General features: G+C 38.7%; 2 protein-coding genes across 3 annotated transcripts; one reads left to right on the plus strand and one right to left on the minus strand.

The window, feature by feature from the left end:
* The first annotated feature begins 8,394 nt into the window (after positions 1 to 8,394).
* rnf26 (ring finger protein 26) lies at positions 8,395 to 12,028 on the plus strand. Its single transcript, XM_036560913.1, has one exon. It carries the CDS (start codon positions 9,067 to 9,069, stop codon positions 10,381 to 10,383), a length of 1,317 nt encoding a protein of 438 aa, XP_036416806.1. The 5' UTR covers positions 8,395 to 9,066; the 3' UTR covers positions 10,384 to 12,028.
* Positions 12,029 to 20,117: 8,089 nt separating this feature from the next.
* On the minus strand, positions 20,118 to 25,288 carry c1qtnf5 (C1q and TNF related 5). Of its 2 annotated transcripts, none has more exons than XM_036560928.1 (3): positions 25,039 to 25,288; positions 22,369 to 22,604; positions 20,118 to 21,054 (listed from the first exon to the last, which is right to left on the minus strand). In XM_036560928.1, the coding sequence occupies exons 2-3, from the start codon at positions 22,592 to 22,594 to the stop codon at positions 20,534 to 20,536; spliced, it is 747 nt and encodes a 248-aa protein (XP_036416821.1). In that variant the 5' UTR covers positions 22,595 to 22,604; positions 25,039 to 25,288; the 3' UTR covers positions 20,118 to 20,533. The 2 variants fall into 2 exon arrangements, with proteins under 2 accessions (XP_036416821.1, XP_036416810.1); XM_036560917.1 differs by having other exon boundaries at positions 22,369 to 22,621.
* Positions 25,289 to 26,020: the final 732 nt, after the last annotated feature.

Here is a 26,020-nt window from a genome sequence, read left to right on the forward strand (position 1 = left end):
AGAAAAAGACCAGAGATCCTATTATGGGCTTGACTCTGACTAAAGCATGACGACACATCTTTAGAAGTCTTTTCAGCGCGATGCCACCCATTGTGGGAGACTGTTAGCTGACGTAATAGAATTGGCAGTTAATGCTTTCCTCCAAGTTCAGCTGTCCAATGATGTTGTGTTGCTGACTTGTCTTGGAGGAAGTGTATGCTGGACTTGACCCTGGGAGTGTTAAAAAAACCATAACCATCTCAGAGGAATAAAAGAATTCTCAAGACAAATTCATTTTTCCTTATAAAGACATGCACTACTATTACTTGTGCTCCTGAGTTTCATACCTTGATTTTTTCCCTAAAGCACTGAGGAGGAATCCAAGATTATTCCTCCATCCAGCATATCTTCAGCCTTCATGCTCCTCATTTGTGAACTTCAGCTCAAAAGGTTTTCAGGGAAGTTTAGGTCAGTGGACTGGAATGATCATTAAAAAAATTGGCTCTGTGAGGCATTTTAAGAAGAACTTTATCTTGCTGAAATATCTGATGGCCTACTTTGAGCTTACCCGTAGAGATATTTTAGCCCTTAGCCAATGTTCCCTTCTTAGTAAGGTTCCCTGGCCTTTAGAAGCAAACACATATCACATTTTCACTATGATACTTAAAAATATGAAAGGTTCTGACATGATTGTGGACTAAGGATTATCAATTAGTACCAAGGCTGGGATGTCAAGTTACCATTTTTAAATACCATCTTTAAAAGAAACACCATCCACGCTTGTTCATTAACTTTTTTCAAGTCAGTGCACAGCCTGTAGCAAACACACTCATTAGACGGACTCCAAATAGGAACTAGACAAACTGTTTCTTTACAAACACTGAAGTTCCTGCTAAAGTCTGAGTAGACTGATAAATCAATGTGATGATCAGTTATTAATCTCAGTGTTACCGAGCTCTCCTAAAGTCTGAGTAGACTGATAAATCAATGTGATGATCAGTTATTAATCTCAGTGTTACTGAGCTCTCCTAAAGTCTGAGTAGACTGATAAATCAATGTGATGATCAGTTATTAATCTCAGTGTTAATGAGCTCTGCTAAAGCCTGAGTAGACTGATAAATCAATGATAAATAGTTATTTTTAGTCTTCTTTACAGTATTTTTAGTTAATTTTAGCCTTACTGAGCTCTTTTGAGGGATATTCAAACTGAACAGTGTCCTCAGTAGTGGACATGTTTGTGAGTGATAAGTTTAGCATTAGTGTTGTACTGAACTCGTGCATGTGTTTCATGGCATGATTTTACATACATGTCAATAACTGAACAGCTCACAGCTTGCCAATTTAGTGTCAAATTTGCAAGATTTTGTTATAATGGAATGGCAAAGCATTTATTAATTTATTTTAAATTTCCACTATGGTGAGTTTAGCAAATGTGGGTATGTATTTGGCAATATACCTAAAAGTGTCTAACTGTTGCTTAGTTCATGAAACAGGTGGCAGCCCTGCAACTGAAGCAGACCTCCATTCAAATGATGATTTGATTTTTCATGAAAGATATTAACAGAAGAATTACATAAAGAAAGCTGCCAACCAGTAGGAGGAACAATGTGAACTAAAAATGATGACAGCAGAGTTTTTCCCATGTGCTCTACTATATTCTAGTAGTATTCTAAATGTATTCTGCAAAAGGTACTATTTCATATGTTGTAACAGAATATATTACTGAATACATTTAGGACAGTGTACTGTGAATTCAGCCTTCACTTTTTTCTCAAACCATTCTGCCCAACTCTGATCAGTATCATCTTAAAAAAGGTTTATAAGTAGTTCTTGGCTAAAATGTACAGTTTCAGGAAAAATTGGTACACAACCTTAACATGTGGAGATTCTTTAAAGTTTAAAAAGGTTGATCACCCACACATATTTTTACTTTTGCAAATATTGTTCTTAACCTTTTTTACACTCTGCCAAAAAACAATGAATCTGTATGGGAAACAAATGTTAAACACGTCATCAAACATAAGAGGAAATGTCTATCAAGAGTTTTGCATTTTAGTGTTTGTAAACACCACGAGTAAAATACCCATTGTTATAGTCTTATTACTCATACAAAGTGACGTCACTCCTTAAGTGTTTCCTTGCAAACAGGGGTTCACACACATTTCCTTCAACTCCAGTCAGTCAGGAGTTGAACTTTGAACTTCTTTAACCTTCTTTCTCAAAACACTACACGGTTCCTGCTTATTTGGAGTGAAAACTTACAGCCATGCCAGCAATTTGTGGGTAAGACTGGATACCCCTGTTAAGTTTACAGATCAGAGAAGAGCTCTTTTTTAAAAGTTTAAAGAAGTAGGAAGAACCCATAAACCGGTATAGAACCTGCACATTTAAAGGTTCTCCACACTCACAAATCTCTTGGTTCTTTAGGGAATCAAATGTGTTTCTTTTATGGTAGGAGTGCTCAATCCTAGTTCTGGAGAGTTCAGATCCAACACACCTGGCTCTAATATTCAGATTCTGTTAAAGGCCTTCATTACCTGGATCAGGTGTGTTAGATTAGGGGCGGAGCTAAACTCTGCAAGGTTGTAGATCTCCAGGACCAGGACTGAGCACCCCAATCTATGGCGTCACTCAAAGAACCTTTTTTGTAGGTGATATTCAGGTTTTTGTAAGCGATATTGAGGTGACTTTAACCCAGCTGTAATTGTTTGCTCTAAAAACGTTCTGAGTATATTACACACATGTTCTATTAATGTTTTCAGCTCAAATTTTTTTTTGTTCCCAAAATGTTCTTCTGGGAACGTTCCCTAAAAATGTCATCATGTAACATAATGACCTGACAACATCCTTAAAACATTGTCCAAATGTTGCAGTTAAAACAGTATATCTTAGTTAACATGTAACCTTATGGGATCATTATTCGAAATGCCAAACATCCTTAAAACATTCTGAACATTAGATTAAAAGGTTTAAACATTATTAGAACTTGTAGGTAATGTTAGCCAAAGTTAAAGTTCCCGGCTAGAGGAGAAATACTCTTTAAGTAAGTTTCTATAAAGAAAATAAAGTTATTAGAAAACAAATGTACACACTTTTCTCCTTTAAAATCTATTGTTTATAATCATGTTTTAAGCACTTTGAATGACAGCAGTGTATGAAAAGTGCTATATAAATAAACTTGCCTTGCCTTTACGACAAACATAGTTGATTAGCCAGGCTGGGTTTAGTGTCTGATGTTTGCTTCTTTAGTTTTGTGCTGGGACTACAGGGTTAATGTAAGCAGAGTTGAAATAACTAAAGGTTGGGAGGAGGACCTTCCATGCCTGAAGCTCCTCCTCCTGCCCATCTGACATACTATGCATTTCTATCTCTACCTTCTCTTTCTTGTGACAAAGTTTTCACCATCTATGTTCAGGGGGTCCTTCTTCGTAGCTCAAGCAGAAGCCCCCCAGAACTCCAGTTCTCAGACTTCCTATGTTTCAGTCATATATTGAAGGCCTGGGCTGAACTAGCATATACTATTTATGTAACCAAATGGACCAAGTTTTTGGGTGGCACATCTATTAATTGTTAGCCTTGTAGCTCTAGAAGCAAACTTTGGACACCAAAAATGTTTTGGGAAACTGTGTAAATTAGATTTTTTCAGTTAACTATTCCTTTAAGAATAAAATGTACAATGTTTTATTGTAACCGGTAACAGGTTTTAAGGGTTTATGAGGGTGCAAACATACACACACAGATTCACACAGATATACGCACACACACAGTGGCTTTGTCTGATTGAGAGCAGAGATCTGGTCTCTCAGACTTTGTTTAACAGTGAAAATCTCAGATCAGTGGAGTTTATTTATTGTCCCAAGAGCCTCAGAGCTGAGAGTTTGTGTTTGGCTTTAGACCAAGGTTAAAGATTGCATGCCCTGTCAGCTCTGAAAAACGTCAAACATGGAAACAATTGTGTTCCGTCCTGTCAGATTTGGAGTGTGTGTGTGAGAGAGCACGAGATAATATCACTGGGTCTGAATAATCCTTTGTAACTGTGCTACAAAAGACCAAACAAAACAATCCACTGGTGAAGATTAACATTTGCCTAATGCTCCATAAGTGCGCATTTTTCTTGTTGCTAATTTGCCTGTGTTTCTCTCCAAGGGTGTTTTTTTTCCACTGCTAACTTTTAGTACTGGATCCTTTGGCACCCGTAAACTGTAAATGTGCTTCTGCATTGGCCGTCAGTCCAGCAGTGAAGAATCCAGCTTTATGGTGTTTGGTACTTGATTAAGATCGGTACCAACAGAACCTAATGGTACACAAGGGTGTTCTCCTGTGTTTGGTAACACTTACAGCTAAGCCAATGACAATTCAGCAAATTCACTCTGTCAGGTGAAGATAAAGTCACACCGTTACACTAGAATGGTATTTTAATGTGACAATGGCTATTTTTAGATGTATTTCTGTGTTTGCGAAGGTGTCATAAGCCAGTTAAGAAGACATTGCTAATGTTTACATTTATGCTACCCTCCTCAAAAACTTTCAGAAGGAGTTCTTTGGAGCAACCTTATAGAAGAACCTCTTTTGGTTTCCTAAAAACCTTTCAGTGGATGGTTCTTTGAAAAACATTTTCAAAATGAGATGTAAGTGTAAAGAACCTCCATATAATGTAAAGGAACCTTTACTTTAGAATAGTGTGTGACATATGCATTCTGTATCTTAGGTGAGACGAGTAAAGCAGTATCTAAATGTCAATATTGACAGTTATTGAAAATTAAAATGAATCTTTTGGAATGAAACAGAAATTAAAAGTAAATTAATGAATTGTAATGGAAAAAAATGCTAGCTAGCTATATATAGCTTAGAAAGCTAACTCACTAAAATTTGCTAGCTAGCCACGTTTTAGCTCTAGTAGTTTGCTAGCTAGCTAATTTAGTATACCTGTTTCTGTCACCGAAGTGATGGCAGATAGTGGAACAGCTGCTAAGCAGTGACTGGAGGAGAAAATGAAGCAGATGTTCAGGAAAGACTTTGAGTGTGCAGTGTGTGTCAGGATTATGAACGTCTGTAACACAATGACACATTAGCTCATGTTTCCCATGGTGCCAAGTAGAGTTCCCACCATTAATCATAATTTTCTCATATTTGCCTATGGGGCCCCCTCGTGGCTTGGACCCCTGGACACCCATCCACATCCAAAGACCCATTTGATGATCCAGGCCTGCTTTGTGTAGCATTTGATGTAGACATTGATATTAGATGTTTTTTTGTGACAATTTCGCACAACAGTCAAGGACATTTTCAGTCAGTATTCCGTGATTTAATGTGCATATAATTTTAATGTGTATGTATTTAATGTATATGTTTTTTTTTAATTATTAGCATTGAACTACATTTGAGCTGGACTGCCCCACGACCCTCACTGACATACTATGACATGGTCATCATCTCTGCATCATCAATTCATCGCAATAGCGCCTCTTCAGCTCTCTGATACCCGCCATCTCCAGGATTAGGGACAGTTAATAGCATAGAAAGATAAACACATACTATCAAATACACACACATCAAATTATTTATAATTGTTGTCTTTTGTCATCCCTAAAATGGACAGGATATTTTCAGTGTCAGTCGGGTTGATTTAAATCAGTCAGTCTCCTTAAAGGACCTAGACTACAGATAATAGATTTAGATTGACCCAGTCCTCGTATTAACAGCACGCTGTTACTCACAGAATGTCAAATAAGTAAATATTCTTACTGACAAAATGTATTAAAAGACCACGGTGGTCAAAATTCCATAGGAATGCACAGGAGTCATTTTGACCCCTTTTATGAAGATTTGGATAGTGATAAAAAATGACCTGTGACCAAGAAATATGGAAATGACGTTTGTGAGCCATTTTTCTTGTTTGAGTTATACATGGAACATCAAGCAATTAAATATTAATATTGATAAAATATTCAGGAAAATCACACCCTGAGGTCAATTTGACCCACTTTGTACATTCTAGTGTTTCATAACACTTAAGTACTTTTATGAAACTTAACAATTTTAATAGATTCCTAAGACATCTGTACACATAATGGTGACCCCTGATGTTCATAGACCAGTGGTTATTAATCCTGATCTTGGAGCACCACTGCCCTGCACGTCTCAGAGCTGCTCCTAACACATCTGATGCAACAAATGAACTAATGAAAAAGCCCTTCCTGAGCTCAACCAGGTGTGTCGGAAGCAGAAAAAACACTACAGTGAAGAACCACTGGCTAGTCCTCTATATTTATCTGCAGTGTGTAACTGGTATTGTGTTCATTTGTTGGCTTGTGGTTGATATTTTGGTACAAGGTTTAATTCTAAAGAAAGATCAAATGGTTTGGAGAAGAATCTCATTAGAGAGAAGCTTCTAAAGCAGTGATTCCCAAACCGGAGTGCTGGAGAGACCCTGCCCTGCTCATTTCCCAATGTTTTCCCTTTTTCCCTACTGTAACACACCCGCTTCAACTCAGGAAGGGTTTGTTATTTAGCTGATTAGTTGTGTTAAAACAGGAAAAACACCAAAAGGCCAGGGCTTCTACAGGATCAGAGTTGGGAGCCACTAATATGGGGAAGATTTGTGATCGTTCAAAAACTCTAAACATGACAGAAACAAGATTCTGCAGAACAAATGTGAACAGTAAGTGAGGTCCGTTAGATCTGCACAGAGCAGCAGAAATTCTCACAAAACTGATTCCTGTTTCCAGACAATGTTTCTTCCCAGCATGTGTTCTAGATACTTGGAATGAGAAAGAATAAAAGTAGAGACAAAAGGAAATTCAGTCAATCAATAAATCAATCTTAACTCGGAGTAAGTTGAGGGCGACCCTCATTTACACTGTAGCCAAGCCTATACAGAAAAGAGGAATTGAAGAAATGGGAGTAGTGAAAGAAGAAAAAAATAGATTGTAAAAACATATCAAATACTAAAAATAATTCAAGCAAACAATAATTACAGTAAATTTTAAGAGTAAAGAAATAATCAAATAAAAGTAAACTAATAAAAATGTAAAGCTAAAATAACACAACAACAATAGCATAAGAAACGGCAAATCAATTAGGAATAAAATAATACAATTGTTATAAATAAAATAAAATAAAAACAAATAAAAAACGGACAACAACAACTAAACTACAATGAAAAAGTAAAAGCTGATAATAGAATAAATGAAAAGAATGGTAAATGTAGAATAATAACTAAAACATCCCAAAATCAAAGTGAGTGGATGTGGTTTGAGACTATAATGTAATGAATATATAATGTAAAAAAATTGTTAAAATCTCACAGAGCTGCTGGTTTTGATTAAAAGTCAAATCACTCTTCCCTCTGAGTTACTGTAAATCCTTTTTCACTGCACAGCATTCAGTAAATCTGTTGTGTTGTCTAAATGTGACTGTCATATTTTTCATCACCACATTTTCATCTTCAAAACTGGTAAAACAGCCTTTACAGAAAAGTCACAAACATTTAACATATGACTGCATGTGAAGTGCCTAAAAACCTGTTCACAAGTAAACATGTCACATAATATGAATAATATGGGATCCTATTGGATGTTATGAACTAAAACCTCACACTTTCACATCTTTCAGCCTTTGATCTAAAGTAGATCTGCAGTCATCAAATGTGATTACAGAGACGTCTATTCAACCCATTACACCATGAAATTACACACATAAAAAACACAAATGAAATGCAAAATGAAAATGTGTATCATGTAAACATTTTACGGGGGAAAAAGTGCAAAACATAATTTGTAATGTTGTTCACAAGTGCTATTCAAGTGAAAGTGATTTTTCTGAAAGTAACACTGTCCCATTGTTGAAAAAAAAAAAGTGCCCCCAGAATTTTTGGCATCCTTTACAATAAATGGGCAAAAAGGACATGAAAACATTTCTTTGCTGTTTATCAGCTTGATCTGCCACAATTTCCTAAAAATCTAATCAAAAGATCTAACCATACAAAAAACTATTAAATATATTCTTCTCAAAAACTTCACTATTAACTGCAAACTTAGAAATTCAATAAACTAAAAAAACAACATATATTCTTATTCATTATTTACCTTTTTAATACTATTAAGTCTTAAGGCACCGGTGCTCAGGACTTCCTGTTTAAATATGAGGTAGGCCTTAAACACAGTCCAGAGACGCTTAGTCACAAAACACACACACACACATACACACACACAGACAGACAGACAGACACACACACACACACACACACAAACAGAAAATCAGGCTGACATCACACCAAAAAAGACCAGGTTCAAGTTTAAGTAAAAATATTTTTATCCTTTTTTATTTTTACTTAAACTTGAACCTGGTCTTTTTTGGTGTGACGTCAGCCTGATTCGTTTTACAGAGATTACCCACAATCCCGCGCTTTGTTTACCTGGACGTCTGCGCAGTTTCTGCGCGGCATTGATCCGCTGTAAGGCTTGAAAACGACATGGCGTTCTGTGGTATGAAACAAATCACAGCTTAAAAAGTAAGGGAGTAATGGCAGCGGTTAGACTCGGCTGTCGTCTTTTCGACGCTTTGTTTGGCCGGTGGACGTTCGTGGGGTTTTCCTGCTGTGTGTGTAGTGCCTTCAGAGCCAGCCCGCGGGGACTGTTGTACGTTAACCTCGCTCGCTGACCGAGCCGTTCAAACATAAACATCCGCCGAGGAGGAGCGATAAGGAGCTTCTCTCAGAGCCGCTTACTTTTCCTACCACATTCACTCATTTGTATGCAGCATGAACAGTTAAGGAAGCTGTAATTCACCACCAGCACCTGACAGTCCAAGGACTGAGGATGTAAACTGTAAGCTAAGCTACTTCTTGAAAGCACGCAGAGTTCATTGGCCACAGCTGGCCATGTTACGCTAACTAGCTAGCATGCTAACCTAGCTAACTGCTGCTAGTTGTTCAGTACCTGGTCATGTTTAGGAGCAAGTGTACTGGTGTTGTTCACATAATTAGAGTCTTCTAAAGCTACATAACCTAAAACTGGGACCACAAATGACTGACAGCTGTCTACAGACATAAACTGACTTAAAAGTATCAGTGAGGAGATCCTTAATATGGGTTTGCTGCACTTTGTCTTCACCTCAATTGGAAAGTGCATTGACATCATTTGCCTCCTTCTAGACTTAAATTTCGTGATTGTCAACTCACTAGTTCGGTTGTTGGTGGCTGTAATCTCCCTCATTGGCAGTCTACCCATGCTGCTCACTAATTCTGTGGTGGAGTGCATGAATCTCACTCTGTTCTGCCTCATCACCATGATGGATGGGGTGACCGTCGTGACCCACAACATGATCGGGGGCTGGATGCAGCTGCTTGGTGGCGTGCTTGAAAGCTTCAAGATGGTGGGGTACCTGTCCTCGCATTTACTGCTGCGCACAAAAGAGCTCCTGCACCGTGGACTTTTGTCGGGACACGGTTTGCTGCGGCAGGCCTGCGAGGGCTGCAGCATTGTGTTTAGCCTGCTGCTGTACTTCATCAACACCATCATCAACCTTCTGCTCATAGGCACTCAGAACCTGTATGGCCTAATGGTCAGCATGGTGGAGGCTGTGTCTAGCCCTTTACAGAAAGCTCTTGAGCTGACTCTGACTGTCCTCACCTTCTTCTACAGTACAATAGTGGGCACCTCCATTCTACTCTGGACACCATGCAGACTGGCCATGGAGTTCCTAGGCTCTCTAGGACACATCTTCATCAGCGTCTTCTTGCTCAACTCATATGGGCTCTTGCTCACACTGGTCATAATCGCAAGTGCCACTGTCTACCTGAACCCTGCACTGTTTCAGCGAGGGCTTCAGCGAATAATCGACTACGTCAACACGGTGCCCACCCTGCAGCGGCTCCAGAGAACCCTACAGCGCCTCTACCTGCTGGAGAGGAACTTGTGGCAGAGGTTTTCCTGGCCCCGCAGCCGCCTTGGCCTTTGGACATCAGGCGAAGGGAGGGAAGCTCTGGCGACTGGAGATGGAGATGCTCCGCAAATCAACGCTGAGCAAGAAGCTGCTCGGGATGCCGTGGCTGGACAAGGAGAAGTGGGAGATGTTGATGATCCCATACACCAACCCCAGGCACTGCCGCTAGCACCCGATCCCCCACTCCCAGGCTCCAGCACTCAGAGACCGCTGCAGAAGATGCGATCAGAGGAAGGCTCCAAAAGCAACCCTGATCTTCTGACTCTCCTCCAGGAGCAGGAAGAGAGGAAGAAGTGCGTGATCTGCCAGGACAGCACCAAGACTGTGGTGCTTCTGCCCTGCCGTCACTTGTGTTTATGTCGAGACTGTACCAACATCTTGCTGCGCCAACCCATCTATCAGCACAACTGCCCGCTGTGCCGCCACATGATCCTGCAAACCATGGATGTGTATCTCTGAGAGACTCTGTAAACATCTGCAAGGATGGATGGATTGATTAATTCTGTGAATCTCAGGTTTAATGAAACACGACTGTTTCTTATCATGAGCTGTGTCGCCTCTCAGCCAATAAGGCTGTGTGGGTTGCAGATTCCCTGTAAATGTTTTGTCCATTCCACTGTGCTGAGTCTTTTGCTACTGTCAGTTGTAAATACATGTGGCCATGTCCTTTTATATTCCTAAGAGCTGTTCTCAGCTTGTTAAGTCAAGGCTTGCTACTACAGTATCTTTTCATATGTGTATTTTGTATTATAATTGAGCTTTTGTATTGAATTACACTAAATCTTTTATACCGCAGTGTTGACATGAATGTAAGCTTTACATGGAGTAATAACTGCAAAGATACATGCTTTCATTGCAATCCAAAACGTAGTATGCACTATAGGGCGGCCTAGCAGTGAGCCATTATTGGGCACATATTTGTGTGTGATGCAATACTCTAGCCTTACTATGTGAAAGATAAAAAATTGCCCAACAAATTCCTTAAAGGTTTAATGGGAACATTTTGTTGCAATGTTTTATCGATTTGTTCTTAGTGTTGGTGGTGTTTCGCTTTGCTGGCCTTAATTCTTTCCATCAGATATGCACATACGGTCCTATTTCTAGATTTTAGGGTCTCATAGCTGGTATTGTTAATCTGCTTTAGGCCGAACAATGATGTTCTGTAATGGCCCTCTCTAGTGTTTGTGTCCTAACATAAAAGGTATTGATCTGTGCTCCTTGAAATCTAAACATTAGGCCTCTGGTTCACATTTTTACAATGTGATGTCTGCACTGTCTCCTAATTTAATTGAGCAATGGGAAAAAGGTATTCTGAAACCCAGGTGGCACCATAGGAAAACCTTTTAGGATGCGCTCACAAAGATGTTTTACTTTTTTATGTGATGTCTTTTTTCAGATCATTTAAAACACTATATTAGAGCAGGAGGACTAGATCTAATTACAGTTGTATGTAAAGCTTTGAAAACCCCTGTCTTAATTACATGTTTTGTTGATTTTCTAAGGGAAAATAAGAAAATAAACAAATTCTCTACAAGGAAGAAGCTTAAATATGGTGTGTATTAGCAAATGCACAATATCTGCTTATTTACTGAGTTTAACATACTGGAAAAAATGAAATATATAACTTTTGCACAAGCAGTTCAGTAAATAAACAGTAATTTTTCATTAAAATGTGTAGAAGTGTGCTCTGTGTAGAGAATGTATAACTTATTTTCACATAGAAAAACAACAGAACATGTAATTTGACCAGGGTTGTCCAAACCTTTGCGTACGACTGTATATTCACTATCACAGTGTTGACTGTGAACTGTTCAACTATTGTTTAATCAAAATCTAGCATTCATAATTACACAATGGGCCAAATGAATGCTTTTTCAAATCAGTGCCAAATTAATGACGACACCAATGACACAATCCTGTTCTGTCTTTAAGTGGTGCAGTTTACATTTGTTTCAGCTGTTGATTTTACTACAAAAGACAATGTGTCACATTATCAGGGAAATAAAATCACAATCTTTAGCCAAAACCTGAATGTTATTCACTGTATTCCATTTTAAAATTTGCCAAATGCTGTTAACAGACAATTAAATCTTCTGCCATAAGGTAATGTTGTTCCGATTGTTTTAGTTGTAGTATTTTCCCAGATTTCATCTTTTTTTCCAGCTGTTAATGCAGGTTGTCTAAGGATGGTATTGATGGATGCTTGTGGTTTTTGTTATTATTATCTATATAACAGCCCAGCCTAGCAGAGAATGCAGTTTCAGTGCTCAGTAGGAAACCCAATAAAAGCACAAATGTGGCTGCCTGAATGTAATTACTTTGGGCTCAGACTGTGTCTGATACATAATAATAGCTCAAAGGAGAGATGGGCAATATGGCAAAGATGTAATATCTCAATCCACGATATGTCACAGTATTTATTCTTCCTGACATCTGATACAAAGTAGTGCCACATTTAAAAATACTATCAAAACTATAAATATAATAATTATATTTATTTTCACTGTGCTGCATTAAATCCAGTAAAAAGAGGCTAATTATGCTCTCTTTTTGATCAAACATTTGGAAAGTGTATGAAGTATTGTTGATCTCCACGATCTGCTCAGACAAGCATATTATCACAATAATAATAAATATTCTTATATTGCCCAGCGTTAGCTCAAAGTCTCATTTACCACTATGGTATTTACATTGTTACTGTTGTAAGAAAAGTTTTTTTTCCCCTTTTTCAGTTTAAATGTTTCACACAGTTTGAAAATGCTAGCTGCCATTTTCATTGTGTAAACATGATGACTGGACCAATAGGAACGATCCAGAATTTCTTGGGAGTAGAATTGTCACACTATGTATGTTCACTACTGTTCAAATGTTTGGGATAAGTTATTCAGTAATAACTTACACAGTGTAGATTTGAATTTTATAAACCAGGGACCAAAACGTAAACTGATTTATTTATTTAAAATTTAGAGTATTATAAAGTTATGACATGGTAGAAAATAGTAAATGTTTATAAATAATAAACTTCATATATATATATATATATATATATATATATATATATATATATATATATATATGAACACTTTCATTCTAAATTGCTACATATTTATTTGTAACAAAAAACAAAAAATTATAATTATATGATTATCACTGTAATAAAGGTGATATTAATCTTGAAAAAAGACAATTTGAGAAACTGTTTTTTAAGGCATTTAGGAATGAAACCTGCATATACCTTTCAACAGTAGTCTGTCTGAATATGAGCCGAACATTTGACCTACATGTAATATCCTGTCTTCAGTAGCAGCTGAGTGTGGGTGTGGGAGCAGATGATCAGGGGGGTGGAACGGAAGCTACTTCCTTCAGGAGCTGAATAGTCCTCAGAGAGATGTGTGCATGCTTTTCCAAAACCCGGATCTGGTGATACAGCTGAGTCAGTCTAGCTTTGCATTGCTGTCCTTCTGTTAACATGTCAGTAGTTCTTTTACTAGCATTACCTGCAAATAATAAGCGAGACATGACCAAATTAGTGAATACAAAAGGCCCGTTCAGCACTGTGGACAGCTCCTCATTATAAAATTACTAAAGAGCTTACTGGTTAAGTTCTAAAGCGTTAATGTGAAATGAAACAGTTTGCCAGTCATTAAAATATTGCAGCAAATATTGTGTCAAATAGACAAGCATTTCTCTTTTTGTATTAATATTTCTAACGTCATTATTTTCATAAACGAATGCGGCTTAAAGATCAACAGATGTAAAGTCTACCCGTATTGTGAGATTCACAGAGTCTTACCGTTTTGCACCTGCAGTGGAAGCGAATCATTGGAAACAATTGGTTAATAGTAACTGTCTTAAGTCAGGAAGAAAAACATCTTGAGGCTGAGAGAGGAAAGGCTTCCTGTGTGTCATGGGAGGACTGTAAGAATGAGATGAGGATCTTCCAGTCAATGCTACATAATAAGATTTTCCCTACACACCCATTACAATTATGTGGATTAAATGGATATTTATAACTACTGTTCTGTATGACTCATGAAATCCATATCGCCATGCTAAATGGTTTATCTGTTCGTAATAAATTTTAGTCCTGGGTTGAATCCATAAGCAAAGGCAGATAGTCTCCTCTCTGTGGACCCACAGCAGGAGCTCATTTTTAGAAGATTGAAAAGACATAAACTCTAGATTTAATGTATAAACTTTGTATTCATTAGAATATTTTTATTATCTTTTTTAGGTGGTGTAAATGAAGCAATATGTTTGAATTTTCAGCCTTAGTGGAGGTTTAAGACAGATCTGAGAGGAGCTTTAAAGTGATTCTTTATACATTCTTCCACAGGCATTACAACATTTCAATTTGCAGTTAAGATTTGACCAAAAAAATCAATATCTAAGTGATCTATTAGCTAAATAAAGACTTAAAGGGGCATTCCGACCTAAACTAGCATTTAGGCTCACTACAATACCCAGCATGCATTATACAATGCAATGCACCCACCACAGCAGTAAAGAAACCCTGACTGCTAGTACTGCTAGTGTAGCTACTGATGTACAGACTAATAAATGCAGATGAGATAGCAGAAATGTTAGCCAGCGTTTAATTTTTAAGTTTCTCCACCTTCAAGATACATAATCAGAAGGGGTTTTAGTCTTCAAACCATAAAATCTCACTCTAAAGACTACTGCAGCACTGCTGTAGCAGGCGAGTAAGCATGTTCACATGTTCATGGTTTAATTTTTCATTTTGGCCAGACTGTCCCTTTAATTAATATGTTTAATTATTATTCCCTTTTAATACCTGTTTTAATTAGAAAGCTGTTTGTCCTGCGCAACATCAGAAGTAAAGCGCTAAAAGCACTAAAATATCACTCGCTGTTCGCTGTTTGAACGATTATGAGATGATTGTAAAAGGCAATCCACTAAATATCCACCATGTGCAGGAATATTGCATATCTGAACTGGACTTGTAACCACATGTTTTATCTTCAGATGACTGAGTTATATTGTCTATTAAAATAACAGTAATGGAATGTTGAGGAGCATTCGGCTCCAAACGTGTCCTTGGAGTGAGGAGACGTCCCGATAAGGTGTGTGGAATTTAGAAACATTATATAAAACAGGCATTCTGAACAGACGTACAAGCAGTGGTGAATAGTGACTAGTAGTGCTAGGCCTTTGGTTTGGGCCAGAAAAGTCAAATGTCAGTCAAAAACGGGAAAAAACCTTCTACAACAATGGTGATTTCTGCTAGCGCTAAACTAACTGCAATTCAAACAAAACTTTGGCTGTTCTAGATTCAACTTGAGCATTCAAAGCTTGTAAAATACATTCTATATATTTTATTTGAACCTGTAACAGACAATCAAGTAGCAGTTTCACTGTGACTCAGCAAAGAGCTCTGGTAATGATTTGACTGTCTTGGGCTGTCTTCATCCTGACAAAGCATAGCACGTTTATTTAAACGGAAACGGTGGTGTGTTGAACACTCTTTTGTGTTATACAAGTGATGCAGCCATGGCAGCCATTCCTGGCATCCTTTTTGAAGACTTTCCAGAGCCTGATGAAATGGGTTTAAAATGACAAACACGCCTTCTAACGTCTTCAGTTATTGCGTACACCAAGCTGGCTAACACCTCTAACACAACCATCAAGCGAGAGAAAATGTATCTCAAAGCCCGTTGCACACCGTTTTGAACCATTAGAACTAAGTATCATTTAACCTGGAAACTGTAGCAAAACTGTGCACATTTTGAGACTGAACATGGCCCAGGTTAGGCTACCACTCGTATTCACAGTCAGTGACTTGTCAAGGTAGGCCTAGAGAGACATTTTTTTTCTCACAAAATTGGTTCCACCCTTTGGAAATCAAAATCTGATTGGTTGATTCCACTGTCACTTCTTGATTATCTAGTTCAGCTCCTAAAGTCCTAACCAATGGGAGCACTAGCTTGGCTACCATGAGAGGGAAAAAATCCAGATTGGACAGTTTTCCATTAGGCGTTCCGAGAATGTAACATGTTTCCAACTAAAACTTAACAGTGAAATAAGCAATTGACTACAATACTTTTTAAAATACAAAAGCATGACGATTCGATTAAATAAATAAAATTACAGACATGTATTTTTTTAATTTCACAGAAATCATTAGGGCTTCTATGAAGTTCCTCACTCTATACTACAAATAATACAATTATAAGTAAAGCTTCAATAAACACCATTTCCCTTAAGAATGACTGGGCCTTGTTTTTTTTCCTTTTCTAAAGCTGGATGGCAGGCAAAAGAATCTCCTGAATGTTTCTTTGTGTCAGCACATGTTTTTTTCTACCTAGGATTACCACAGACTATAATTTTGACACATTTCCATCAATCAATGGGCAGGTGTTGAAGCGAATATCCATTGGCTTTCTTTATAACTGTGCAGCAGATAGACGTTAGCCTATTCCTTAGAGGCTTTCAGGACCTTAGAGATAGACAACAATGTAATTCAGTACAGTGTGAGAAAGAAAATCCAATTAGTTCTGTTTGTATTACAGTGAATGAATGAAAATAAGACCATGTACAGGCTTCAGCTCTGTTTTATCACTAAAACAAAACTATTATTCTGCTTGGTCTTCTTTGAGGACAGTGTTTGAGTGATTAAATGATGCCCCCTGCTGGTATTTAACTAGAGTATCACAGCACAATATGTAGGCTATTATGCAAACTACTGCCTGTGTACATATAATAAAACCTAATGTAATACTTGATCAAGTCAAATTACAGTGACCTTTCAATTCTTCATTTAGGAAAAGGTCATCAGTGGACTTCGTCTTCTTTGGGAGTGGAGATGAAAATGTGGCTCTGTACATCCCTGTGGAACAAGTTATGAAACGGGAGGGCAGTAAGATTACGCTGCAAAGCCTTGTCTGTTTTACACTGCAGACATCTCCATGTTTGGCCTTGGCCTCAGTGCTGCTGCATAAGCAAACAAAGTATGAGTTTATTTTGCCATTAAAAAGAATGTTTGTGCTCTAGGGGAACAATGGCAAACTCCTTGTTATTCACGCCCACATACTGTTTAGGGAGGTCCCCAAGCAAACACAATCCGGCTCCATCTGAGATTACGCCATTTACAGGCAACGCAGTCTCTCAAGCATTCATATAAAACTAAGTCAGTTTCAGAAAGGGTAAACAGTTACTCAGTCTGTTTTATTGCTGTGCATAATGGTGTTCTTTTGCAGACATCTCTGGTTATTTTCCAATACCAAACCTCAACCAAACCTTCTTTCTTTAATATTTAGTGTACATGCCCCACTCACACCTCTGTGGGTAGAATACAAAAGTATTGGGACAATTGAATTCAGGTGTTTCATTAAGTTCCATTGCCAAAGGACCTAGCCATGCAGTCTGCCTTTACAAACATTTGTGAAGGAACAGGTCATTTTAAAAATCTCACAGAAATCGAGTGTGGTACTGTAATAGGATGCCACCGATGCAACAAGTCAGTTTGCCAAATTCTATGATCAACTGTGTGTGGTTTTATTGAAAAGTGGAAGTGTTTAGGAACCACAGCAACTCAGCCACATAGTGGCAGACCATGTAAAATTATAGAGCGGGGTCACTGAGTGCTGAGGCGCATGGTGCATAAAAGTTGCCAACACTCTGCTGAGTCAATAACTGCAGAGCTCCAAACCTCCTCCGGCATTAACTTCAGCACAAAAACTGTGCACTGGAAGTTTCATGGCATGGGTTTCCATGGCCGAGCAGCTGCATGCAAACCTTATTTTGCCAAGCACAATGCTAAGCATCAGATGGAATGGTGGAAAGCACGCCACCACTGGACTAAAGCAGTGGAAACATATTCTGTGGAGTGATGAATCACGCTTCTCTATCTGGCAATCTGATGGACGAGACTGGGTTCAGTGAATGCCCAAAGAACATTACCTGCCTGACTGCATTGTGCCAACTGTAAAGTTTGGTGGAGGAGGGATAATGCTATGGGGTTGTTTTTCAGGGGTTGGCCTTGGACACTTAGTTCCAGTAAAGGGAAATTTTACTGCTTCAGCAGACCAAAACATTTTGAACAATTGTATGCTTCCAACTTTGTGGGAACAGTTTGGGGAAGGTCCTTTTTCTGTTCCAGCATGACTGAGCCCCAGTGCACCAAGCAAAGTCCATAAAGGCATGGTTGGGTGAGTTTGGTGTGGAAGAACTTGACTGGCCCACACAGAGCCCTGACCTCAACCCCATCCATCACCTTTGGAATGAACTAGAACAGAGATTGAGAGCCAGGCTCTTGTCCAACATCAGTGTCTGACCTCACAAATGCTCTTCTGAACGAATGGGCAAAAACTCCCACAGAAACACTCTAGAATCTTCACAGAAGAGTGGAAGCTGTTATAGCTGCAAAGGGGGGCCAACTCCATATTAATGTTTATGGATTTAGAATGAGATGCCATAAACGCTCCTGTAGGTGTAATGTGTTGGTGTCCCAATTCTTTTGTTTATAAAGTTTAGATTTGTACTTCTTTGAGTAGCTCTATGTGATAACATTTACATATGCGTACTCAAGCATATTTCTGAGGACCAAAAGGATCACAAAAAAGTGCCTTCAGTTCCTGTGCTGACAGATGCTGGATGCACTAAGTTCCACTGCAGTTCTAAAAATGTACTCGGTACTTAAGTAGTTTTTTGAGCTGCTACTTTTGTACTTCTGCCCAAGTGATTTTCTGGAAAGGTACTTTTACTTCTACTACAGTCGTTATTTCACTGAAGTAACAATACTTTTACCTGAGTATGGGTTTAGGCTACTCTACCCACCTCTATCCTTATAAAAGAATTGAACTCTGTGGACGATTATTAGCTATTTTACAAAAGTTTGTCTTGTTTTTAAATAATTAAACCTGTACTTGATGTGGTATCATTACCACTTGATTGCAAACATTCTCCTCACCAATCAAGGTTAAGAATTCTGGGTTGTAAAATGTGTAGTGTATTTCTTCCTGTGGGGCAGTAGCAGTTGTGTCACTAGAATCTTATGGGCCCCACTAGCATCTAAAGGTTTATGTTAGACCACCTTTTCAAGACTTTACAATTATGAACAAAGAATATATTACTAGGTTGTGAGAATCTGTTTGAAAATATTTGTGATGGAGGGAGACAAAAAGTCCAGAAAAAATATCAGGCTTGTATCAGACTGATTGATCAACGTTCCAACATCAACAATCATATTAAAATCACACTTATGATCTTCAATATTAATATACTTGAGAAATATACTTCTTGTAATTCCGTCTTTCATCTGATGTTTCTGAGAGGAATAATGGACAGACAGATGGACAGATCAGGAAGCTGGTGTTGAGTATATGAGTTACAGAGTGTGCTCTCAGACGCCCTGGAGCCTGTTATGTCTGCTGTAGCTGATGAGCCATATTCTCCCAGGGTGGGAGCATTCAGCGGCCATGACCTCATGGAAAAGAGTGAGCGGCTCAAGGGGACGGGCGAGGCTCCCTCATTCCTCGCATCTTTTCAGCAGTTAAATAGTTAAATGTGTCAAGAACAACATTCCGTACGTGCCCTTGCCAGCAACCAGGGGAAAATTGGATTCGCTTGTCTCAGTGTAAACAGAAAGAGACAAAGAAAGATAAAAAGAAAGAGAGAGAAAGATGAGGGCAGGGGAGGAGAAGGAGATTTGGGGTCACATAATAATAAACAGAAACAAAGAGACAGACAATGTGTGAGAGAGTGTCAGGAGGACAGAGTGAGCACATGTGCAAAAGATGGAGAGAGAGAGAGAGAGAGAGAGAGAAATAGAGAGCGAACCGTATACCAGGTGTCCTGGCTGAGGAGTTTAAGTAGTAATGTTACAGATTGGAATCTGTAAATGTGCTTTAATAATGACCTTTTGAATACGGTGAAACCATTAGGCCAGGGGATGTCTGTGACTTGGCATAAATTGGTCTCCATTGCATAATCATGGTTTGGGCTCACAACAAGAACAATATGCAACCACCTTTAAAGTGGCAGCATGTTCCTTATATATATATATATATATATATATATATATATATTTCATCCTATATATATATATATATATATATATATATATATATATATATATATATATATATATATATAGGATGAAATATTGAATTCCACAAGTGATTTCTGAGCAAAAAACTAAAACTCAGTTCATTTCTCACCAATAACACAATATGTTCAACAGAGGTATCGTCATACTTTTATTAATGTGATCATTCAAAAGTGCTCTAATATTGCTGTTTCCAAGTTGTAAGTTGTAACAGAATAATGGACCCATATCTGTACCAAAATGTAAAAATCTTTATATTCCTCCTCATATGTTTTTTACTGTGGGGTACGTAATGCAAAAGCTGCTGGTCTGTTATCATTACTGACAGTGACAAAATGTTCTAGTGCTGCTGAGCATCCATGTGCAAAAGACATTAAAAGGATTCCTGTAGGCCGAACACTGATCGACATGGGCCTTTGTCCGTAACTGTGAGACTGCAATACATCAGTAAAAGAGAAAATGTGGTGAACGTTTCTGCCCTCAGTATGTTTTTGTTAGTTGGTGTGCATTAGCGCTGTGTTAAGTCGCATGTAGCTTGGCAATCTAGGCAAAAACAGCAGAGTTTTTCCAGTCTGAGTACACTAAGAAGCCAGTGAAGGTGCTGTCCGTCTTGGGGCTGGAGTAGAAGCCGGTGTACTCGCCCAGAGCCATCTGCACCCACACCTGATCCCCAGGAATGAGGTGCAGCAGGGTGCCGCCAGACAGTGAGGCTGGCTTGGACCAGTTTCCAAAAATCTGGAAGTAGGAAGCAACTGTGTGTCCGTTCTTCATCAGATCGAACTGCAGGCTAGAGCGATACACAGTAGCATGGACAGCGAAGTAGTAAACGCCCGGCACCCTGCAAGTGAAGCGTCCTGTCTCAGCGTTGTAATCCCCCTGCTCATTCAGGACAATCTTGTCAAAACGCACAGCATCCCCTACTACTAAGGGTGCGGTGCGGGCCTCGGATAGCTTGGCGCTAAATGCTGATTTGGGGGCTACAGCACACTCTCCGGGTGACCCCTTCTCACCCTTCTCTCCTGGATCACCTCTGTCCCCGCTCAAGCCCCTTATGCCTGGCTGACCTGCAAAATATTAGCAGAACCAGGAAGAGAACAGCCTCAGCCTTTTCTGATGAGTTAGCATATCATAAATATCACTCAAAACGTGTATGATAATGAACAACACATTTTTTGTGCCATCGCTGTTTCAGCACATATTGTGCCAGACCACAAGAACACAGCGTACCTCTAACCCAGAGTCTGTAATTAGGAACCCACTGCTTGTGTTAATAACAATGATTGTGTTAAAAAGTATCCCAAAATGTGTTGGTTTTGAAGGGCCCATATTTTACATTTTTCATGCATTTTCTTTGTGGCCCCATTTGTGTGGCTTTATAGGCATTTTCTCTCTGGACCCCATTAACATTTGTGTGGCTTTATGTAGCAAAAACAGCTGTAATTCATTTTTACATGACTATTTGTAGACCTCTATTTATCCCTTAGAAATAACCAGGCTATTTTTGTTGCTGTGCCTTTAAAATATTGCCGCTGTCTAAACAAACCCTTGTATCTCTAAAATGGTAGCTTTGCAGGAGAAGTAAGTTAATACAATACGATTTTAGTACAACTAATTTTGGGCCACTTCTGTCAGTCCATTCATCATAAAATATTCACACAATATAATTATGTAAAAAAAAAGTTGAAAAATACCAAAATGGAATCAGAAGGCTTTGTTCAGACATCAACAAAATGTTCATGACTTCTTTTCTGATTGGCTGCCCTGCACTGTGCTTAAAATTTTGCATCTTAACAGGCATTTATGAACTGTATGGACTGTGAAGTGAATGTTTGGAAACGTTCAATGTCTACTAGGTCTATCACGGTCATGAAATATGAGCTGATAATTTACTGCCACATAAATAATTGCGAAAAACAATGTAATTGTCTTTTTCTGTATGATCAACTATTAAAATATGGCTGATTAGCTATCTTGCTTCCTAACTGTTGATTCTGCATAGCTCCAAACTGACAAGATACACAGCTCGAGCTCAAAAACAGCACCAGTCAGAAGCTTTTGTTGTTTTCGTAAGACCCATAATGTGTCTCAATAAAACTGTTTTCTGCTTTCTTTTATTTACATGTATTTGCATCGACCCAACTGTTTCTGAATAATCAAATGATCTGATCTGATAAACACTTGTGGAAAATAACTGCAATCAGGCAATTATGTAATAGCTGTGACAGACCAAACATCTTCATATCCACCCAACTTGTTTAAAAAAGAAATGGCATATTGGTTTTCCATGATGTGGAGTTTTTAACATGTGAATCAAGTGTGTAGAATCATTCAACGAATCAAAAACCACCATGGCTTGCATGGGGCAAATATGTGCATACCTGGCTCTCCTCTGTCTCCCCTCTCCCCTTTCTCTCCTGGTTGTGCATCTCGTCCATCTCTTCCATCTCTGCCAGGCTGGCCTGGGTTGCCGTGCAACCCCGGGGAACCTGGGATACCCGGGCTGCCCGTACACAGACTGGGAATCTTGTTATCGTCGAGTGGATTTGAATAATGGACCAGCAAAACAAGGAAGAGGACAAGAGGCCAAGACTGGAGAGGGGTCATTGCTTTGAGTCTGTTGAGAGAGACCAACTGACAAAGCATAAGTTAAACTGCTTTTGCACATCAATCTTATATTGGTTGGTTTGGGTAAAATGGACTTAATGTTAGGTAGGTGTGAAAATAACACTGCTGTGTGTTTCACAGGTGATGTGAAAAGCATGCCATTGAGAAGTGAACTGCCAGTTCTAACTCGTTAGAGTGAGCACAACAGGAAATTCAATAATTCCCTGTAATGACTAAAGCATGAGATTAGCTGTGAAAGTATAACCACAGAAAGTGCATAAAAAATAAATAAATAAAAAGAGCTCAGTGTATTTTAACAGTCCATTAGCTTCTGATTGATTCTCCAAAAGGGTGAAGCCTCACATAAGCAGGGAAAAATGAAGAAGCACGCTACTTTTTGCCAGAGGCAAGTGTTTCTCCATTGACTGCAGTGCTTACACTGGGTGGTTTGATGTGAAATTGTTTATTGGAAGGAAAATTACAGAGGCTGCAATGTCTACAGTGCAAACATATCAATTTTATTTACTGTCCAAAATGATCAGTGAACCTACTTCTGACTTTTTATATGTAGTGTTGATAATTGAGAAATGGAGGTAAATAAGTTTTCTTGGGACTATTTTGCCTTATAACAACCTGCATGTACCTCTTCTCCATGAATGGATTTTAAAAAATACCTTTTATGCCAAAATCATATTTCAAAACAATAAAACAATGTCTCAGGCAACATGCCGCATATGCATTTCATGTCATAACTTTCGGTTGGGGAGCTGTTAGCGGCATTAATCTCTTCAGACATCTGGTTTGTATCACCACGACAGTGAACAACACTGCTTCAGTAAGTTTCTCTAAAACAGAGCTTTTCACAGCAAACTACTCTGAATGCCTCGGTTTACATCTTAACCATTTAAGTATGCAGCAATTTTGGAAATTCAGTGGAATTCCCCTTTAACTCTGACACTGTGAAGAGCACATGTTTGTAGTAGCCGTCCAGTCAGGCACTGAGAATGCATCGTCAGCGAAAGTAAGAAGTGTTCAGTGATTGGTGGGTTTTCATGATGCTGCCCGAGGCCAGACGTTTCTGAGACTTTACGCCTGACCGTAAATCAGTGGGTTTCTCTGCTCGTCTGCTACTTTTCAAACAGCTGGTTTAAATAAGAGTTAAAAAACCGCTGATGACTCACTTTGACACAACACAAACAGACCACCAAAGAATGCTGCAGTGTCATCAAAAGCCTGCAGAAAGCAGCCAGGACTGTACAGGCACAAATATCTTTAATTTAAGAGCGAGACAGACAGCACATCTGTCTCTAGATCTCAGGCTTCAACAAAAGCTAGCGTTAACTCTAGGGCCGGTGTTTGTGTGTCTTGGGTTGAGCTCTTTCTTAAGCCATGTCAAAACAGAACAGGAAGAGCACTCGTGCAAACACCATCATTCCAGAGCCTTTCTGCAAACAAACCTCATACCTGCATATCTCAGTTTCGTCTGTTTTATCTTCTAATGTCTGGCTTCACTTTAACCACATGAAGCCATATTTCTGTTCCTGCATTAAATGCCTGCACTGACTGCTAGGTTTGCTTCACAAGATCTGCAAGAGTTAATAAAGGGGTATGGAGGACCATTCAGACAGGCCTGCTTTTCTTTTTTTGACAATGTGAAAAAGCACAATGAATCTTAGAAAAGTTGTACAAACTTTTGTACAAACAACTCATAAGGTAAAGAAATGTTACATCTTCTGTGGAACAGCTGACAGCCAGGATCATAGTGAGTTCAGGTACTGTGTCCAGCTGTTGCCCTGTCAAATCATCAAAGTCTAAGACAGGCTTTTGATGACACTGGACATTTGACTTCTATAGTAAAAGCAAATGTAGTATCACAGTGCTTCATTCCATTGCTAACTACATAAACACATGTATCAATACAAAATTCTTCAAATGTTAAACAAATCGAATCTTTAACTTGATAATGTAAACAAAGCCTTTTGTTGACATGTTCTGTTGGAAAGATTAACAGTCAGACAAGGTCAGACAAACATATTATAACTTGTTGATTGTTTTAAGGTTACATACATCACCTGTATGATTTATGTATGCTAATAGGTATTCCCTTGTGCAGTTTGATCTGCTTACAGCAATGTAGTGTTAAATAAAGAACTGGAAAAAGAAAATACTGAAATCTAGAGTATTTAACTATTTATCCCACTGCAGTACTGAAAAAGCACTGAACTTTCTATGCACTGTTTAGAGCTTTCATGCAATTCCCCTTAATCAGATACAGCTGCACATTCCCAATCATCCTAAAATGGTGCCTTCTACAGTAATGTTAAGGTTAACCTAACACCTGGCCCACAAAGAAAAACAGCAAGTGCATATAGAACTGACCTCCTCCCTCCTCAAGGCTGAGCTACTATCAAATACAACAATCAATATAAGTTGGCTAAACTTACCATTTAGTTATTCAGAGCTTCACAGGAGTGATAGTGTCTGAACAGGGAAAAGTGAAAACAACAGAGACAGACTCCTCTTTTCCGTCCTAGAGCAGGGAGTCTGGGAAAAAGTGAGCACTCTGAGGCTTGAGAGGAAATGGCAATAGAAGCCAATTAGAGAGAGACAGAGAGAGTGAGAGAGGGAGAGAGAGAGAGCGAGAGAGAGAGAGAGGGAGAGAGAAAAAGAGAAAGAGAGGGAGAAAGAGAGAGAGGGTGGGTGGGAGTCACGGAGGGAAAGAGCAAGAGAGAGAGGGAGCGTCCAAGGGCTAGAGACAAAATGTTTGAAGCGAATCCAAGGGAATGGTGGAAAAAAGAACAATGATCTTTCTAAACATTGCGCGATAAAGTAGATGTGGATCAGAACAGTCTGGTGAACTCCAAAATGTGTAAGTAATTAGTCTGAGGTCTACAGTGATGGGCTGCTGGCTCCATTTGATTAAGGAGGGGATTTCACTAGAAATAAAACCACATATGAATCAGAAAATCTGTGGTCAGTCTGGAAATATAATCGCTCTACCTTTTCAATGACAAACCAACATCTAGCTTAAATAGAGGACATATCTGTAATAAAAACACTGCTCTGATTTGAACAAAATTAGTTTTTCATCTGCTGTGAATCATTATGTGGAGATTTCAGACTGTGCTGGTTTCTTCTAGCTCCACTATAACTAACTTAAATTGCCAAACAACATGACATCTGAAGCCTAACGTCCTCATAGATTTTTCTTGTCTGGAAAATATATTTTTAAAAACAAAACAAAAATGTTTGCTTGAAATGAGGCGATTATGATTATTGGTTAAACATGGTAAACACAAAAGGGTCAGTGAAACCAGCGTCCCTGAGGGGGACCTGGAACAAATTCAAAGTGCAATGTGTGCAATCTCTGCACTCTTTTAAGTCTTTTAAGTCAACCTCAGCATGCTGTTGTTAAAGCAGAGAAGA

This window comes from Colossoma macropomum, unplaced genomic scaffold (genome assembly GCF_904425465.1).
Source record: "Colossoma macropomum unplaced genomic scaffold, Colossoma_macropomum, whole genome shotgun sequence".
Lineage (NCBI taxonomy): Eukaryota > Metazoa > Chordata > Actinopteri > Characiformes > Serrasalmidae > Colossoma > Colossoma macropomum.